Raw genomic sequence first — 19,637 nt, forward strand, 5'->3', positions numbered from 1 at the left:
AGTATTAATTGAGATTAAACTGATAGAATTAATGAGCAGTGATTTGTTAATTTATTATTTTTTTTGTATGGTGTTTTTAGAGGGGAAAGACCTCAGTGTGTGTGATATTACTGACCACTAAGTGATCTGATCTGAAGGCCCATTTACAAGAAGTCAGATTATCACTGAGATTATAGAAGAGTGCAGTGTTTAACTGAGCCTGTGCAGAAAGCTGAGTCTTTCTAACATGTGTAATATGAAGTCATATTAATATGGACCAGGTTTTCCTTCATCTGGACTGAGAGGCCCCCATCTGGACCGCTGCCAAACCCCCACCGGCCGCTGTTCCCACATCAGACCACCTTACAAACTGGAGGCAGGGGGGTTGGAATGTATTTTGCCCTGTGTGATGTGATTGTTTGCAGAGAAATGGGTTGACCTTGCCCCCTGATGCCACACACACACATGCACACACTGGCTCTGGCCAGGCTGGAGGTGTGTGAGACAGACCTGCTGAGTGCAGGAGGTCTGGGACCCCTTCACCACTTCCTCCAGACAGAGAACAGAGGATCCAGTCAGCTGAAGCCAGGATGGGACAATAATGAGCCTTCCAGCCGCCACCACCACCTCATTTCTGGTATTATTGAAACCGGTTTCTTCTGCTTAGGCCAAAGACCAAATAATGAAGAGTTATACTCCAAAATCCAGCAACAACCAGGTTGGAAATCAGATTAATTACGCAGAATCTAAAGATTTAAATAATCAAGATGATGCTATTCCACAAAAGATATGTATTCTGCCACCAACCTTAATGAACACAGTGTGTCTTAAAAGGGTGCAATAACTTCATAGTGTGTTTCCTCACACCCAGTTTTAAAGGCCATGTAAGAAATAATCAAAGACAATTCTGGAAAAGCAATTATCCTATAAATTAAGGAGAGTAAGATATAAAGACAATAAAACAACAAAAATGATTTAAACATTTTAGATAGAATATTTAATAATTTATATTTCAGCTATTTATTAACACTATTATTACATGTATTCCAAAAGACTCATTTCTGAAGGTTATAATATTATTATTATTATTATTATTATTATTATTATTATTATTATTATTATTATTAATAATAATAATAATAATAATAATAATAATAATAATAATAATAATAATAATAATAATAATAATAATAATAAATTGTTTTCGTTGGGTTATTATTAAACTGAATTTCTCTAATGATGCCATTTGGACAAATGATCAAATAGGCAGTAAAGATTAAACACAAAGTTTTCAGCCTTCATGGCAGCAAAAAGCAGTCTGATAATTTTACGCTTTTAATTTATATTTTTAGCGTTTAGTAGAGGAGTTTTGAGCTGTTTGGTGGGTTATATTTAGACTGATTTTCGATTGTGTGTTTGTAATTACGAAGGGGGGGTTCACCGAACTTTCTGGGAACATTTTATATTAATACACTTTTTTTTTCTTTTGTTTCTATTTTGCTTGTTGTGTTGTTGTTTTTTTTAAAGGAAAACACGCAAATGTATTTTGATTCTCAAAATATATAAACGGAAACTTCCACGTCGTGTTGACGTTTGAAAACTCAGAAAAGAGTGAGTTTTGACCGAAGAGAAAAGATTTCAATATTTAGTTGAGCAGCATCACTCAACTCAAGTCTTCTTTTCCGCAAAATAATATGGAATTTTGCATTGAAAATCATCAGAAAGTAGTTCTTACCGGTTTATTAAGATTATTCAGCAACACACCGGCAGGAAGAATCCAAGTCTAATGTTTATTTTAGGGAGAACAGGAACACTGAGTCTATGCAGTAATATGGGTCAACATTTGAACGCAATCAACTCAATAATAATAAATAAGTTAATTCTCTGAAACTAAATTCTTTCCCAGGACTTTTATTCTATGAGGTTCTTTCAGATGTCATCAAATTAATGTTCGAAAAAAATGCAAAATAAATTTTCTTTATTTGAAATATTTTTGAATCGCCACGTTAGTTTATTTGAAAACTTTTATTTTAAAAAAAATGTCATTAAGAAAAAAATCACTGACCTGCAGACTATAAAAGTATTAAAGTATACCTTCAACAAAACCCCACTGTAAATAAAAAACAGTATATACGATAAACATTATTGAGAGAAATTCTTGTTTACAAGCAGTAAAACGTTAATATGTCTAATAATATGACTACGATGAATAATATGACTACAGCCTACTAAAAACTTTCAACTGCTTTTTCAGCTTTCTTAAAATCATTGTTCAGCATATTTAATAGTTCACACATTAAAGTGTACAGCATGTTGCCCAAATTCTTCAGTTCAGAAAACAATATAATTTTTCTTTGTTTTTTAATATATGTTGATTAGTTTAATTGTTATGTAGAAATTGCACAAACGTGCTGCAGCTTGTGTCTGAGTGGATAAATTGATGGGTTTATTGGTGGGGCATCAGAGTAGCTGAGAATGGATCTGCGCACAAACACACACAAACACACACACACACAGTGACACACACAGGGTACAGAGCATGTCATGCAGTGGCAGCGCGCTCACTGCAGCACCCGCTTGTCGCACTTTGCAGGAGAAGCTGCGCACCGAGCCGTAGTAACCGGAGCTCTATCACCGGGGATTTGGATATTTAATCACGGTAAGACCTGCAATTATGAACGCTTCTCTGAAAACAAAACGAAGACACATACAGGTGTAGAAAAACCGAGAAATCCTCGTGCGTAAAAGGGCGCATTTACGCACAAAAATCCCTGCAGGCTGTAATACTTTACCTTATTTTAATAATATCTAATAGACAATATATTTTGTTATATACTATGATAAAAAATATCAACACAGGCTAGAATCAATTCCAGCAGGCTACTCTAGGACATGTTCAGCTGACATTTATCTCAACACAAGCTGTTAATGTGGTCCCAGCAGAGGAACTCAGAGTAAATTATTAATCAGAGGACAGTCAGTGATATTGAAATTAATACAAACAGCTTGAATTAAGAGTCTGCCCATGGGAACGGACTCACATCGGTAGAAACGTATAACGGAGGGATCCGGCATGTTGACCTCCCAGTGACCTCTTCAACTTTCAACTCTGGATGCCTCCAGTTATCAGGATCTACAGTAATCCAGTCAAACCGATGCTTCCCTCGAGTCAACCCGATGTTGTTGCAACAGGGGTCTGATCCAGAATCTATAATCTACTATAAAGATTTTTGTACAATCCTCATGTGAGATTAGACCTTTGTAGATTTATCGTGGTAATATACAAATCAAATCCACGTCTTATTTGGATGTATTGATAGTTGGTAAGTACTGTAGAAACAAAGAAGTCTGCGTTTTTTTTTCACTAATAACCCGCAGGGCATTTATTTCTATATTAAGATATTAATTAAGAGCCTAAAATAAAGCAGTCAGTTGTTATGAGTCATCTCCTTTACGCACATAGCAGTGGAAACACATTACCTCAAAATCTGGGTAAGAAATACCAGAAACACATTTTTTCTTCGTTTTCATCCTAATGTGGCTGTAGCTGCCTCCCACTGGCATCAGGGATCACAAGATTTAATTAATACAGAAAAAAAGCATATCTACACTGTCTCCTCTAAATAACAAGTTACTCTGATCAATCAGATCAGTTAGAATCATATTTTTCAGATAGAAAATGACAGAACGGTCATGCTGGTGCGACACAATGAAATGAGAAAGCTGCGATGCTTTAAGAACAAAGACACACTGTGAGAATTAATTAAAAAGTATATATTTTAAAGCAAATTATTCTGCATCGAGTTCGCGTGCATGCGTACGTGCGTGTAGGTCAGCGTACGAGAGAGTGAGTGTGCGCCTGTGCGCGTGATTGGCCAGTGTCACAGCCTTGATTTGGGCAGCAGATAACAGACGCACCGTGCAGACCTATGGCAGCGCGGGGAGGGCAGCAGGGGGAGGGCAGAACATGTGAGGTGGATTTGACTCCATTTGTAATGAAAGATCTGATGAGCGTGGTTCATATGAGGGCTGCTGCTGGCTCCGCGAGGACAATAAGGAGCGAGCGCCGGGCAAATGAGGGAGACATTAGCGCCGCTTTGAACCGACCTAAGCCTCCTCTGTCGCCGTGGACTGGAGCCATCGGGGCGGACGAGCAGCGGTGTGCGCGCAGCAGCAGAAGCAGCAGCGAGGCGGACACTGAAGCGAAAAGCAACCCGATGATATTGTAGATTTACGAAAGAAACATGGTGGATTTCTGAGAACCGACGTGGCAACACTTGGACAGTTGCATTTTTAACTTTTAATTCAGTGGAAATATAAAAGCAAGCCTTAAAAAAGCCGTAAACAGCCTGCAGAGCGCGCAGCAGCAGGATGAGCGTGTTTTGTGCGCGGAGAGCAGAGCAGTGCATTTGAGGTAAATGCCCTCAGAGAGACCATCCTCAGTGCACAGACGCACATGCCACAGGCTGCGGTTGTTTTATTTCATGTCAGTGACATGCACTTTAAAAGCTGCAAGCTGGAGTTTAACTCGTAAATCAGTTATTAGAATTTAAAGCTCAAAATATCGTGCACTGGGACTGAAATGTAAAATCTGAAGAGCATTATAGCTAAGGTAAATAATACGCCACCTCAGCTGGAATATGCTCTGCAAGCTGGGTTTTTAATTTCACATAAATGTGCATGATCGATTGTTGTGGCTCTCTTCGAAAACAGTGGCAGAAGTTCATGTTGATGCACATTTAATCTCCTTTCAGGCTAAGTGGAAGCTTGTAATTAGGTTATTTGATCGGCTACAGAGCAGCTCACTGCGAGCCATTGTCATCTAATGTAAGTCATGATACTTATTTTGCCAAAACACAGCCATTAATTGTGGGTTTCACCACAGAATCAAAGATCGTAAGCGCCAGAATTAACGGCCTTAGAGAGCTGCTTATTAGCCTGCAAGGTTTTTGAAAATGCATCAATTTATTTTATCTACAGCCTACAGAAAATACAGTGCTGAATATTTGTCGTACAAGAAGCAGATTTTCTTAAAGACCAAAAATAATTTGCAGAATTTTAAACAGACGTGCATACATGATTCTGTCTGAGATACAGTTTTTAAAAATCGTGTTTGGTGCCAAACTGCTCGTTTTCATGTAAGAAATTCTTATTCGTATAGTGACCAAACACAAGACATATGGAAACTTAAATGTACATATATAACTAAATATATGAACCGTGTGTGTGTGTGTGTGTGTGTGTGTGTGTGTGTGTGTGTGTGTGTGTGTGTGTGTGTGTGTGTGTGTGTGTGTGTGTGTGTGTGTGTGTGTGTCAGTGGGACATGGCAAACGGAGGGGACCAGTTCGGCCTTGCAGAGCGCCCGGACTCGGACTGCATGGATCCTCCAAAAGAGACCAAACAGGAGAATCCGAGCCTGACCTTGAACTCACCATCTTCACCGCAGACAACGTCCAGCCAGCAGGTAGCAGCCTGCACTGAGGCTCATCATGTAAATATTGATCAGACTATTGATTAGAACTACTAACAGCAGCTTATCCAACACTAATGTCTACTTTTATTTTTTTTCTTTAGAAATAAAACCACTAACAAACAGAGTCTTTGCTTTTTATGAACTGTTCAATTTACTGTGGACTTTGCTTATCTCACCAACCACTAGATAATTTGTCAGCTATGTAAATTACTGCACAATGACTGTGTGTATATTGTACTTAACTTTACCGAAATAAATTTGCTATATTTGAGGGCCTGCTTTAATTTTGCGTCCAGCAGTATTACAGTCATTTTCCATTGTTTGTGTTTTGCTGCAGGGGATGGAGGGAATCAAAGTTTTCCTTCATGACAGGGAGCTCTGGACCAAGTTTGATGAAGTGGGAACTGAAATGATCATCACCAAGGCCGGGAGGTAAAAAATAATAATATCATTGTTTACTATAAAAATAGATGTAGACTTTTAGTATATTCATTCTTAAAAGTTTATTTTTTTTGACTCCATTTCTCGTGTTCCGACTAAAAAGCTGAAAGAAATTTTTATGAATCACGATTCTATAGTCCAGCAGTGCTTCCAGGGAAATAATGCAGGCTTCATTTCACCAGGCCCTAAGGGATGTTTTGCCTGAAAGCAGCGCCTCTGAGGCCTAGATGTGTGTGTGTGTTTTAAAAACCATTTTATTTTTATCATCTAAATTTCCACGTGCTGGAAAATCAGTATTGTATACTTATTGTATATTTTTCCTGAATGCGTTTCGTGCAGGAGGATGTTCCCCAGCTACAAAGTGAAGGTCACTGGACTGAACCCAAAAACCAAGTACATCCTGCTGATGGACATCGTGCCCGGAGACGACCATCGCTACAAATTTGCAGACAATAAATGGTTCGTAAAGTTTGTATGTCATGTCTATGTGTGTCATCGACAAGATCCAAATTTCGATATTGGACATTATTGATCTGGAAGGGGTGCGTTGTGAAAACACATCAATAGCACTTCCGCAACTATTCAGAATAAATATGTGAAATAATCTGAAGGATAATCTGTAGAGGGGAAAAAAATCCACATTCTCACATTAATTCCTAATCGTAAAACCTCTGATGTGAACTCCTGGTAAACCGCTGCTGTGCCTCTGAACCCTCCTCTCCTCCCCCGCCTCTGCTCCGAGTAAAGGTCGGGTCCTTCTTGCAGACTGGGATGGCCTACTTCCCCGCGTTTCCCCCCGTGTCTGCCCGCCGGTTACATCAGAATATGACGGTTCACGGGGCGGACAGGCCGGATTAAAGCCTCCCATTGTGTGTGTGTGTGTGTGTGTGTGTGTGTGTGTGTGTGTGTGTGTGTGTGTGTGTGTGTGTGTGTGTGTGTGTGTGTGTGTGTTGCGCTGAGGGGAAATCCGAACGGACCACTGACTCTGAGATCCGTCAATGTTCCACCTCTGCAGAGGATGAGACGCAGGTCATTAGAATGAAAACTGAGGAGTTTGTGGATGAACTTAGTGTGACACAAAGTCCAAGTTTAGAGCTCCGATGCGAACCTGTGGGCATTTTGAGGATTTCTGTGCGTTTATATCGTTGATCGATTCTTTCCATTATAACAGACTGCGCAATGCTTAGAAAAAGATTTGCATTACTTGAACATTTCTTTTCTTTCCTTTTTGTAGTCATTTCGCCTTTACGCAGACTCAAAACAGAGGCCATACACCGTGCGGCTTTAAAGCACTGAACACATTCATTACATTTTTCGTCAAGACGTCTATTATTCTTTTAGAGCTGTAAACACTATTATTCATGTATAACGTGTAAAGCGACTGGTGTAAAATATAAAGAAAAGCTCACCTGCAGAATTTGACTACAGTGATTACGCGCTGCACCATCATGCTGCAGTTAAGAAACAAGAAAATAACCGGAGTTCACTCATTCTATAATTATTATTGCACCTTTATCAGACGTTTGTGGTCTTTGCTGATGTTTTGTGGTGATTTTAATATTTTAATAATAATGAATATTTCAGGTTTTTGACTCAGCGCCTCATCACTTCCATGGCTCTCGGGTCGAAAATGTCGAATGTTGCAGGAGCTTTTGGAAGTGATCGAGTTATTTTGGGCGACTTAAGATCCAGATGTGGCTCTACATGCGTGTACTCCAGCCAAACTGTGAATTTTGTCCAATTAAACCTCCAGCTAGTCAGGCCTTCTGTAGCCGCCGGCAGGCATGCCGAGGCCCGATGCGCCACGGGGGACAAAACCGAGCAGACAAAACCACTGTAACCCGCTGTGTGTGCCAATGTCTGAACGTTTTCCGATTATGTCTTTGGACTTATAGGTCCATAACGGGAAAGGCAGAGCCCGCGATGCCCGGGAGGCTCTACGTTCACCCGGACTCTCCCGCCACCGGGGCGCACTGGAGCCGTCAGCTGGTCTCTTTTCAAAAGCTCAAACTCACCAACAACCACCTGGACCCGTTTGGACACGTGAGTCTGTCTTCTTAATAATATTCTGCTAATGTTTTGAAGCCCAATCCAGTTTTCGCTCTTTGTCTGTGTTTCTTACATTTAAAAAATATGTTTGCCCTTGTGTGTAATGGGGCCTGGAGTTTTACGCTGCGTAAAAGACAACACACCTAAAATGTGCCAAATGAAAGTGGTCTGTGGGGCAAACCAAGTGGCTATAATATGCATTTTAAATAATTAATCCTGGGAAATGCTTCTAATGTAAGAAAAATGATTATACAAACTGCAGCTCTTGCCCAGACACTCCTGCACTCAGCTGGTAGCACATGTAGCTCAGTCCTCTGAATATAACTCAGCCGACATCACAACATGGCACAAATCACCACGAGGGCACAGTGGACTCACACTGTGCAGCGCTGAGACTCTTTCCCGGCGTGCATTGCTCCATTTACCCCACAGTAACACACGCGCGCGAGCGCACACACACACAGTAGGGAGCGGCAGCAAGTGAACGCAGGGCTTCCTTTTTACGCACTTGTCTTGGTGCCCAGCGCATGCGCACACAGAAAAATAGAAACAATATTTTGAGGCTTTTTAAGTGACAGATAATGATTTCAGTGACTCTGAAGTCCATTAGCTAATGCATATCACCGGTGGACACGTCACTGCGATTAAACTGAGCCCCCTGGATAAACAAACGTGCTCGCGCCTCTGCCCACGCGCATGCACAGAGGGCCGCGATCCAATTAAAAAACACTTGTGGAGTTGTCAGTGTCTTGGGAAATAGCTTAGAATTCACAGAGTTGTTATCGTTTTACATTAGTGATATGTTAGGGTCAAATACTACAGCCTTTGCGTAAATAAAGTATAAATCTCATACAACTTTCATTAGCTTACAGTGTTTCTGTCAATCTGCTGAAATAGTCTGTCAGGTTAATGGTCAGTGAGCACAAGGATTTATAAAATTATTATTTAAACTTTACACTCTGGAGTCTGTAGTCTTAAACACGCATTCCACTCATCAATTAATACATTTAAATTACTAATGAATAATATGCTTCACAGATTACGTTGTTTTTAAGTGGTGGCTAATTTGGCAGCATGTATAGATTTTAATGAAAGCAACGCCTTCATAAGTATTTTTTCTAACTACAGCACATTAAAAAAATGAACCATATCCATGTAGGGCCTGCAGTGTTGTGGTGCATTTGGGTTGCAGCCTTGGAGGGTGGCCACATAAACACAGATCAACTGTTACTTCTCCCCTGAACCTACATCAGTTTGATCCGGCTGCTATGTGGCCTAAACCATGAATCTCTGTCCCAAACATCCGTCTAAGCCAACAAATCTGGAAATCAAAGCAACTCGTCTTTAGACGGGCTTTACTCTCCACCTGGACTCTATCGTCCAGGTCCCAGCATCTGGTGGTGGGTTTCTGCAAACATGACAGGCCTGTCAGCCTCACCCTCTCAATCTCCCGCCTGTGCAGATAATACTCAACTCCATGCACAAATACCAGCCTCGGCTCCACATTGTCAAGGCGGACGAGAACAACGGCTTCGGCTCCAAAAACACGGCTTTCTGCACTCACGTCTTCTCTGAGACCGCCTTCATCGCTGTGACGTCCTATCAGAACCACAAGGTATGTTTTATGCAGGTCACAATGTCAAACAGTACTAAAAGTAAGGAACAGGTCCAGTTAAACATGTCTGAGAGCTGGGTCCTCACTGCTGGAAGCAACTCATGCAGTAAAATATTGGTGGTTTTAAAAATTCTTTCAATAGGATGAGGTGGCCTTAAGTAGATGCACTGAAAATAGCTTTAATGTCATAAGAATGCTACAGTGATGTTTACTCATCATTTGCTGCTGTGAACATGAAGCGCTTTTTCACTGGTTGAGGCCAAAGGTTACCTCACAATTATTGTCACGATTATGGAAATGGATCTCAAAGTCTTATGCTGGCAAATCACATCTATTCTACTGTCAAATCTGTGACCATTCAGACACACACACACACACACACACACACACACACACACACACACACACACACACACACACACACACACACACACACACACACACACACACACACACACACATAGTTTGTGTTTTACTGTCAGTTTTTTGTAACCAGACAGTCAATTTGCATCTTCTTTGTTCATGTGTCTTTAGTTGGTATTTGTAAACACGTAAACAATCTAAACATATTTAGAATCTGTGTGCATTTGAGCGTGTGTGTGTGTGTGTGTGTGTGTGTGTGTGTGTGTGTGTGTGTGTGTGTGTGTGTGTGTGTGTGTGTTGGACTGCAATGACTTGTTTCTCTCCCTTGATCTTAGCTGATTGTGGCTTTTTACTAGAAAGAGGTTATTTAGGTTTTCACTGAGGCCGCTTCAATTTGGTCACAAGAGAATTTCACACAACAAATAACTCCGACAAAAATAGATAACAGTAATATTTTTCTACACAGTTTGGCAGTTGTTTTTTGTCTTAATTTTTATAAATTATTTTTTTAAAAATCTAAAATTATTCTGCACATTTTTATCTTCCATTTAAATGTGGTAGGATAAAAATCTAAATAATAAGCACAAACTAAGCTCAAAAAACTAATCCGCAGCAAATATTTAATCCATCAGGAAGCATGATTTTTATGTACAACAGTAGACATTTCATGTAGTTTGGAAACAATGTGTGCACAGTACAGTTTTTTCTATTTTGAACAGCTGAAATACTGTAAATGAACTAAAATATACTACTATTATTGATTATTAGAATTAATAATATCAATAATTTTGTTATTAAACATACGCCAATAATCGCATCTGATATTCAGCTTTAATCCAATTACTGGCATTGCTGTTTTTTTTTTTAAAGTGCTGATAAATGAAATGAATTTTAGAATGTGTTATTTTGGCTCTCATGCAGCTGCTTGTTTATCTGTTGTTGCTCTGTGGACCTGTGCAATGTCTGATTGGTTAAACATCATGAAAAACAACCACTGAAAAATAAATGATGAAAAGTTCTCTGTTAATTAAACATAGATAAAGCATAAATAAACAAGGAAATTTAAATAAAGTTTTGTGTAGGATTGGCCAGTGTGTATTCCAGATATTGGGTATTGATAATAATAATCACTATCAGCCCTAAAAAAATCATGTAGTCACTATTATTATTATTTTTATTATTGTCGTTGTTATTAGCAGCAGTCAGTGTCAGAATAGTACAAAGTGCATATTTAATTAGTTTTTCAGTACTACAACCTACCACTCTGTGTAATAATGTTTGTTTATTGTGTAAAAAAGACCTAAACATTATAGAAAAACAAAGACTATTAATAGCACACTTGTGTACTAACAATATTCTTGTATATAAATTAGAGCTCTTGATCCTTTGTTGGAGCCTATTTGTATTGTTGGCACTTCAAAGTTTGTGTGGACCTGAACTTGTGTCAGATCTTCAGTCCACTGCTGTGGGTTGGACCTGGTCTGTGGCCAAATGAAATCCTTCAAAACACGAAGGTTCATGACATCACTGAGAAAAGTTTGAAGACTTAACATCAAAGCTCAAAGCTTTGGACCTCTAAAAGCTTTGGCCCGAAATCCTTAAACCTGGCGACTGTTTGGGTAAACAGTTTATTCTGTGTCAGCTGGCGAGAACACTGTCTGCTCCGATGGAAACGTCAGCGGCTGAGGAATGTTGGCCATGCAGAGCTTCAGCGGGGCTGCTTTTAACATCTGCAGGGCCTCTGACTAATAGTAAACTATTGATTCAGTCAATGGAGGAAAGAGTTAAAAACCGATTTGGGTCTTTGTGTGCTTGCATGAATCTGCACTTGTTTGGGCTTGTGTGCATGTACCCTGGTGATGTGACTTAAAGGTTTTCTATGTTTTCTCTTCAGATTACACAGCTGAAGATAGAGAATAATCCTTTTGCGAAGGGCTTCAGAGGCAGCGATGACAATGAGCTGCACCGCATGGCCAAGCTACAAGGGTGAGTACACATTTGTTCATTAATTGCTGTCTGTGTGCTTGTGAGCATTCAGAGGAAACAATTCCTATTCTTCTCTCTCCTTCTCTCAGCTGGAGGTGGAGGGGGGGGGGGCTGTTATGATGGGGTGCATATGGTCTAAGACATGAGTGTGTGCGTAAGTGGAGCCAAGTGGTTTAAAGAAATGTGAGCCTTTGTCACCTGAAGCTTGATCTTGTCCAAAACAAGCAGCACAAACACATCGAGCGTCCGTTCCTGCGCCGCATTGATGAATACATGATATCACGTTGCTGCTGGTCTATTAGGCTGTCACTGCTGATCAGCTGATGGCTCTACATGGTGTCCGTTTGCGTGCCGAACTAATCTCCCTTCAAGTGGTGTTGTGGCGGACAGTTTAGAGATTTTAAGCGAGCCAATGAGAGAAGCTGTTATTGAGGGGAGGGGGAAGGAAAGATGAAGGGAGGGAGGGCGGCGTGAATGCAGAGCTCTGGTGTTATTGTGCTGCTGTGGTCGGCAGAGAGGAGAGGAGCGGAGAGTCTATCTGAAGTGACACACAGATGGATGTTTATTTTTAGAGCGGTGAATTATCTCACAACAGCACTGGCTGTGTGTGTGTGCGTGCATGAGTGTGTGTGAGAGAGACAGTGTGTGAGTGTGTGTGTGTGTGTGTGTGTGTGTGTGTGTGTGTGTGTGTGTGTGTGTGTGTGTGTGTGTGTGTGTGTGTCACTGTCTCAGCAGGAGTCAGGGAGATGTAGCCTGTTGTCTTCTACATACCACAGAGTTCACCAAGAGGCCAGTGTGTACAGAACGAAATCAGAGCTGAAAGGATGGAGAATATCTAAGTAGACTTGAGGAGAAAAGACAAAAAAAAAGAACACAGAGAATACCGCCAAAAAGAATAGAATCATAAAAAAGAATACCTGAACAGATTCAGGAGAGCCAGCATTCCTGAGTCCAAAACAACGTGCAATGCAAACTGTTGCTTCTTTGCGTTTCAGTAAGGATTACCCAGTGGTCCCTCGCAGCACTGTCCGTCAGAGGGCCTGCTCCTCTGGGAGTCCGTTCAGCGGGGAGAGTCGGGGTCTGCGAGGCTCCCCCGAGGCCGTTAGATCCCCCTTCAGCTGTGAGAACGGCTTGACCCGAAGCAGTCCTGAGGAGCTGCTGAGCCCTGTGCCCTCACACTACAGCCTGCCTCACCCACACCTGCAGCCCGGACAGCAGCCGCAGGTTTATCACTGCACCAAGAGGAAAGGTAGGAGGAAGCTGAGTGGCAACAAAAACCAAAAAAATAGTCACTGGTATGAATTTGGTCAATGCAATTTGACACTCATCTACTTGGTGGTAATTTTATCTCCTTACTTTTAACGTAAATGAAAGTAGTTTTTCTAATTTACCTTGTAATTCTAATTTTTTTTTAATGATTTAAAAATAATTTAGGTTTATTAAAAAAAACAAAATTATAATTTTTTGTTTTTACATATACATCAAGAGATTAACACAGAAGCAAACAAAAAAATGACAGCTTGGCCAGTACTCATAGTGACATAGTAATAATCTTGTATTAACATATTGATAACAAACAAAAACAAAATAGACCCAAAAAACTATTAGAAACAATTATAATAGAAAACTAAAATCCTACACTTAATCTCAGATTTGAAGTTAAGCACAAAACTGTTGTTGATTGATATTAAATGTACATTTGAAATTTTTTATGTTGGTTCTTTTCTGCCATCAGTACTAATCAAAGTAGCTTTCTCAATAAATACTTTAGGAAAATCATTTGTTGGCTGCTACATTAGAGTCTATTGCCCAAAACTGCTGCTTTCACAAGACAGGCTTTAAAATATAGATAAGGGTAATAATGATGTATTGCTGTATGCAATATTTTTAGGGGTATTCAGGTTGTTTTTTTAGGCTGTTGAAATGAATAAAAACCAAAAACTTTTGGAAAAGTAGCACAGAAACTGCACAAAACAGATTAATATTATTCAGTGGCATTTCTGGCGTACAACTTGTGTTTTCAAACTATATCTAATTAGCATCAGATTTACTCAGGCAGCAGCTGAATGAATGAATGAATGAATAAATCATTTATCTTCATGTCTTCCCACTTATGTACGCTTCCACGGTTCTATTCAGACATAATAACCAGCAGCAGAAAGAAGAAAATTGGTAACAGTGACAGAACAACTGCTTCTCAACCTTGCTGAGAATCAGACATCTCATTGTTGATAGTTAATTTAGATCATAGAACTCTTCATGTATAATAGCCAGAATAGTCTGCCTAATAGTCAGTATTCTTTACAGTTCTGGGTTTTATGTCATTATGATACTGATGCTGCATATAAATTACATTTTAACCCTGACATCATGTTTGTGCTCTGAAATCAAACTAATTCAATTTCACTTCATGTGTACATTTTGTTCTCATCTCTGCTACTTGAACTGTCGTAAATGGGATGTCGTAAATTCTGAGCTGAAACGTTCCCAGTTTTCACTTCTCGCTAGTGTCAAATAGAAAATCAGCTACGTTTTCCCCTGTGTCTCAGTAGTGGAGGAGAACTGCTCTTCAGGAAACCAGCATCCCTACAAGAAACCCTTCGCCGGTAGCTCCCCAAGTGAGGGCGAATCCTACTACCACCCCTCCTCCTACCCGCCTCCACCATCTGGTCTCTCTGCCAACCCCGTCCTGGGCCTCACCGACTCCCCCTACAGCTCAGACATGGGACAGCGTCAGGCGTGCATGTTTGCCGGCTCGGAGCCCAGAATGGATGAACTCAGCTGTACGTCCTGGTCTTACACCTGCCCTCTGCCTGCAGCCATGACCCCCATGGAGCCCTACCCGCCTTACACCCCTCACCCCCCCTACAGCTCCAGTCCGCAGGGCTCCCGACTCAGTGCCATAGCCCACCAGAGCTCCCTGCCGCTGGGGGAACACATCAGCCACGATCCCTACCAGACCCACAGCCCCGGACCTCCATCTCAGAGCTCCCAAAACATTCACAACCGGCAGCTCAGCTCTCCGCTCAGAGAATATCCTCGCTACACGCCCAACCTGTCTCCTCCCCTCTACCACACACTAGAGACGCACACACACATCCGCTGTGGAGTGCCTGAATGGAGCGCAGCCTCCTAACTGAACCAGAGGACGACCCTGAAAGACTGATTAGTGGACAGAGATTCCTTTCTTCTCTTCTGAAAGATGCTGCGCTGTGTATGGACTAAATATGACATAACTTTTGTAAAATAATTGTGAAAAGTGTGATTTTGTGCCATGTGAAGAGGTCTCAGCTGTTGTCATGTTTCTCCCTTCTGCTGGAAGGAGCAGCAGATTGTTAAGGACTAGTGAGGACCTGGACGTCTATGACGTTCCAGATGTTCAAGAAAAAAACAGTGTTGCTCCTTCTATGCAGCACAATGAACATCAAAGTTGCATTTTATTGTCTTTGTGTAACTCAAAGACTGGCATCATTCAAATGTTTGCACTGTGAGCCCTGTTAAGGCCAAACCACGAACAGCACTACAGGCTATTATCCTCTCAATGACTCCCACTTTTTGCATTGTGAAGGATGTAAATTGTGACCCATTGTCAGACAGGCAGTAACATTTACTGACCAAAATAATCTCAGCTCTCACAGCAGAGCCCGAGGGAGACGTTTTTTTTTTCTCTTCAGTGGAGCAAAGCACGGCTCTACGCTGACTCTCCATGAAGGAGAAAAGGCATGAGTTGTCTGCACGCACGTGCATGTGTGTGTGTGTGTGTGTACATGTAAAACCTATGTCAGCTCAGCTCAAGGATGCTATGAGTTAATTTCCAATGAGACAGGCAGTAGTAGCTGCAGGCGCTGCACCATAGAGATAAACAGTTTGTTTAGACCAAGCTACAGGCTGAAGGACCTGTAAACACTCTTTCCACTGCATTCTGGGTAAATGCACAACTCAGCGTCACACAGCTGTCACTGCTGTCCTCTCAGTCACCCCCGCCTGACCAATTGGCTTTCTCCGTTCACTGGGAGCTGACCAATGACCGTGCGGCTCTCTTTTATCTCTTTTATCGGCCGACTGTGTTTTATGCGTGCGTGTGTTGGCCCATTTTCGTTTGTGCATTATTCATGAGTCCAGTGTTGATCCTTGACATGTGAGGATTGCTCAGCAAACACAAAGACACACAGTGCTGTAAACGTGCTAATGTTGACGCACCAAAACAAATTAGTCTCTTGATTTTAAATCTGAAATGGTCCCTGTCATAACCCTCCATTACTCCATTAACTGCATCGGCCACATTTGGTTCAGCACACTTCTTTGCAGATTTGGGACACTTTAGTCCTTGTAGCTAACTGTAAAGAAACATTTGTGGCTCTTTCTGTGCAAAATAGAAGCAAGCTGAGATTTGGAGTTACTTTTGTGTTATGATGCAGTTTTTACATTTCTGTCCAGGTGTTTTGAAATGCAGTAATGTGTGATAAGGTGCTCTAACATTACAAACCATCAGTTTGCAGAGAGGAGATCCTCATCATTCCTTATTATGTATTTGATTTTGTGTGTGTGAATGTGTGAGTGTGGCAGTGGGATGTAAGGATTGTTTTATAGGTTGTTTTTAGCCTCTTTCCCGCTAATAGTATTTATTACTCTAGATTTGTAAAGAATAGTTTGGTGTTGACTTGTGAAACATGATGGTATTGTTCAGAGATATTTGTTTCTCTTTGAGGGTTTGTTTCCAGTTCCACGCTCCATCTCCAAGTGGTGATAAATAGTCGTGATTAAACAAGCAAACTTTTCTGTTCTATGAAAACAAGTACAGATTTATAAACAAAATAAATTGAATAAATTTTAGAGAGAAAGCCAATTGGTTGCAGTGTTCTTCTTTGTGATTAGACAGCAGAGACTAACTATTAACATTCCCAGAGGGTTATTTAAAGTACATTCAGCACCTCTGGACTGGAAACTCTTTTAAGTGCAGTGCATGTTATCAGTTGCGCTGCATGTATGAATATAAAGGAGCTGATAACAAGCGTAGCCACATTCAGCAGTGTGAGAGGGAACTGTTTAAAGTGTAACAGTGTTTACTATTACTGTCTTATGAAGTATAACCGTCCCCGGTGTCTCTAACTCTTCTCAGCGGTAAAACTTTCGGAGTGGTCTGGGCGCTGTGCAAACCTTGTCCACCTCTTCTTATCTCTGACAGGTTGTTTGGCATCTCCAGTCGACACCAGCTGGACCAACTCACCAGCAACCTGCTGCCCAGAGAGGGGAGGGGTTTGTCGGGTTGGAGGACAAAGAAAGGTGGGGGTGTTGCTGGTGGTCCCCGACTTCTTTTAGACTCAACACTGCCGTTTCGCCATCGTTCCTCTTTTTTTGGCATCTTGGGTTTCCGTGTTAACCTCTTACTCATCAGAGTTTATGACAGATTGAATTTCAAAAAACAGTAGTAAAAGGCTGTGAAATCAGTAAATTTTTAACGAGTGTATTTACATTTAATTATTTGGTTATATGCCTGTCAGAAGTTGTCAGACCTGCCTTTCTCTCAGTCTCCTTTTCTCTTTCTTCCTTTCTCTCTCTCTCTCTCTCTCATACACTACAAGGTCAGAGGTTAAGCAGGCAGCTCTTCGGAGGGTCTGGTCCTCCTTAACCCTTTGTCTCCAGACAAACTTAGGCCAGGACCAGGAGGGGGGAGACGAAGGGGGAAACCGAATGAGATCTCGGGGGCCTCCAGCTCTAAAAAAGTGGGTTGCATCGCTTCATGCTTGTATGTACAGTAACAGGGCTCTGCGATGACCTCTGCATGGCCCGGAATGACTTGAGAGAGTAAAGCTTTGGGTAATTTTAAACACTGTGGGTTGTGTATGTGTGTGTAAAGGATCCTAATCCATCAGGAGAGGACTTTCTCAGACACACTGGTCGGACAGTAGATTGATGAACCTGTGTGATCAAAGAGCCTAAGTGGTGCTTATCATTATCTTTCCAACGGCCCCCCACAACACACTCACACTCACACTCACACTCACACACACACACACACACACACACACACACACACACACACACACACACACACACACACACACACACACACACACACACACACACACCACTAACTCCTCTCCTCCTGCCCAGTTCATCTATTCATTTTCTCATCCTCATCCACATTTACTCATCCATGATTTTTTCAAACAGACCCACACTAATCTTTCCTGTCCTGTGCTCGCTTGCGACAGCCCATGTTAAAGAAAAAAAGATTGACATTTTTAAATGTCACTCATTTGGCCTGCAGAGCTCCAATTTTGCATAGCGACTAAACTGGGAAAGTTGCTGAGAACAGCTCATGTTTCTGCTGTCTTGTATGTTAAAGCTACTCTCCAGCTGTGCAGAGTAATTTCTCTTGTAAAAAAGCTTTTTTAAAAAAAATAAATAAAAAAAGACATCAAAGACTTATTTAAAGCTTTTTTCATTACAGTCTGAACTATTTGTTTGAATATATAAATGCGTGCCGGAGTCTCTTGCAGAACTCTGAGAGGCATTTGTGTGATGTCTAGCATTAGTGATGCCATTCTGTGTGGAATAAGTGGTCTGAGATGGAGCATAATTGGTAAAGCTGATTACGGTTTGTCTCTGTGGGTCTGATGGTGCTTCGTCTCTGTGGCAGTAAAGGGCGATAGCTCGGTGCTTCCTGACTAGTGTGGCACTAGTAAAACAGCTAATACCCTGGAATACCATAGAGAATAAAGAAGGCTAAGATCTAAGCATTTTTCCCATTATAAAAGTTTGAAAGTAAATATTAAAATTCCACGTCTCTGAGCCTGGAGGGATTTTTTTCCTTTAGTAAGTGGCTTTCCAGAATCTCCATCTTACCAAAGCTTGTTCTGATGAGCGATGGCTGTTTTTAGAGCTTCATCAGAGCAGGTTGAAAGGACCTCATTGTAGAATAGCTTGATGGATGCATGTGTATCTGTAATTTGAATTAGCAAGCACTGTATGGCACTAAGAGGGCGGCACAATGGAAATACAATAATGTATAACAATGAAAAGCTTGGCCATTACAGATGTTGTAACAAAGCAGGATGGTGGAGGTTTATTTGAATGGTACTATCCATCCTTGTTGGTATTTAAAAGCCACAAGAATGACCTAATGCTGTTAAGGACAGTATAGTAACAAGACTCAGACCCAAACTAATTTTCCCCTAAATGAGAGTTTATGGCTGAAACAGCCCTGAAATCACTGAAGTAGATCTTAATATTAGCGTAAGGGCTGTCAAGGATAAGAGGCCAAGTAGGAGTGTGTTTGTGTGTGTGTGACTGTGGGGTAGGAGGGGGTGAGTGAGTGCGTTTGGGTTGTCCTGCATGTTGAGTCTGAAAGACAAAAAGAGAGGTTAAGGGTCAAACTAACAGCAGACAGCCCAGACCAGGGTCAGAGGGCTCAGACTAACCTGATCAGCAATGGCTGTTTATCTAAAGACCTCTGAACCGACACACTGATGAGGCTACTGCAGCTTTCCCTCCTCAACGCTGGACTTTCACTTTTACACCAGTTCAGCAGCTCACAGCCGGTGTAGAACAATCACACAGAAAGAAATAAACATGCCATGTGGCGTCAGGCCCCGGGATTGGGTTCGAATGAGGAGAGGATTTTATGTCACTCTCGCTGGTGGAAACTAAATTTGTAAGGAAAAGAAAAGGCCTCTGTGATGTGAGCAAGAATAATTGTTTTAACTCCTAACATACCGCCAGGGTCCT

At 41.3% G+C, this 19,637-nt stretch overlaps 1 protein-coding gene across 5 annotated transcripts; it reads left to right on the top strand.

Annotated features, from left to right (window-relative positions):
- The first annotated feature begins 3,971 nt into the window (after window positions 1-3,971).
- Window positions 3,972-18,338, top strand: tbx5b (T-box transcription factor 5b). 5 transcript variants are annotated; one of them, XM_023294159.3, is made up of 9 exons: window positions 3,972-4,393; window positions 5,297-5,470; window positions 5,790-5,884; window positions 6,233-6,352; window positions 7,789-7,936; window positions 9,405-9,557; window positions 11,815-11,906; window positions 12,902-13,155; window positions 14,456-18,338. In XM_023294159.3, the coding sequence occupies exons 2-9, from the start codon at window positions 5,303-5,305 to the stop codon at window positions 15,040-15,042; spliced, it is 1,617 nt and encodes a 538-aa protein (XP_023149927.2). In that variant the 5' UTR covers window positions 3,972-4,393; window positions 5,297-5,302; the 3' UTR covers window positions 15,043-18,338. The 5 variants fall into 5 exon arrangements, with proteins under 5 accessions (XP_023149927.2, XP_023149929.2, XP_023149931.2 ...); XM_023294161.3 differs by having other exon boundaries at window positions 14,459-18,338; XM_023294163.3 differs by having other exon boundaries at window positions 3,973-4,393; window positions 5,297-5,443.
- The last annotated feature ends 1,299 nt before the right edge of the window (window positions 18,339-19,637 follow it).

Source organism: Amphiprion ocellaris, chromosome 6 (assembly GCF_022539595.1).
Source record: "Amphiprion ocellaris isolate individual 3 ecotype Okinawa chromosome 6, ASM2253959v1, whole genome shotgun sequence".
Taxonomy (NCBI): Eukaryota; Metazoa; Chordata; class Actinopteri; family Pomacentridae; genus Amphiprion; species Amphiprion ocellaris.

Excerpts from the sequence above, each read along its gene's own strand:
- tbx5b (XM_023294159.3), top strand. The coding sequence starts at position 5,303 with ATGGCAAACGGAGGGGACCAGTTCGGCCTTGCAGAGCGCCCGGACTCG. Across the intron at positions 5,471-5,789 it reads CCTGCACTGAGGCTCATCAT|GGGATGGAGGGAATCAAAGT; the intron begins GTAAATATTGAT and ends GTTTTGCTGCAG. Across the intron at positions 6,353-7,788 it reads AAATTTGCAGACAATAAATG|GTCCATAACGGGAAAGGCAG; the intron begins GTTCGTAAAGTT and ends TTGGACTTATAG.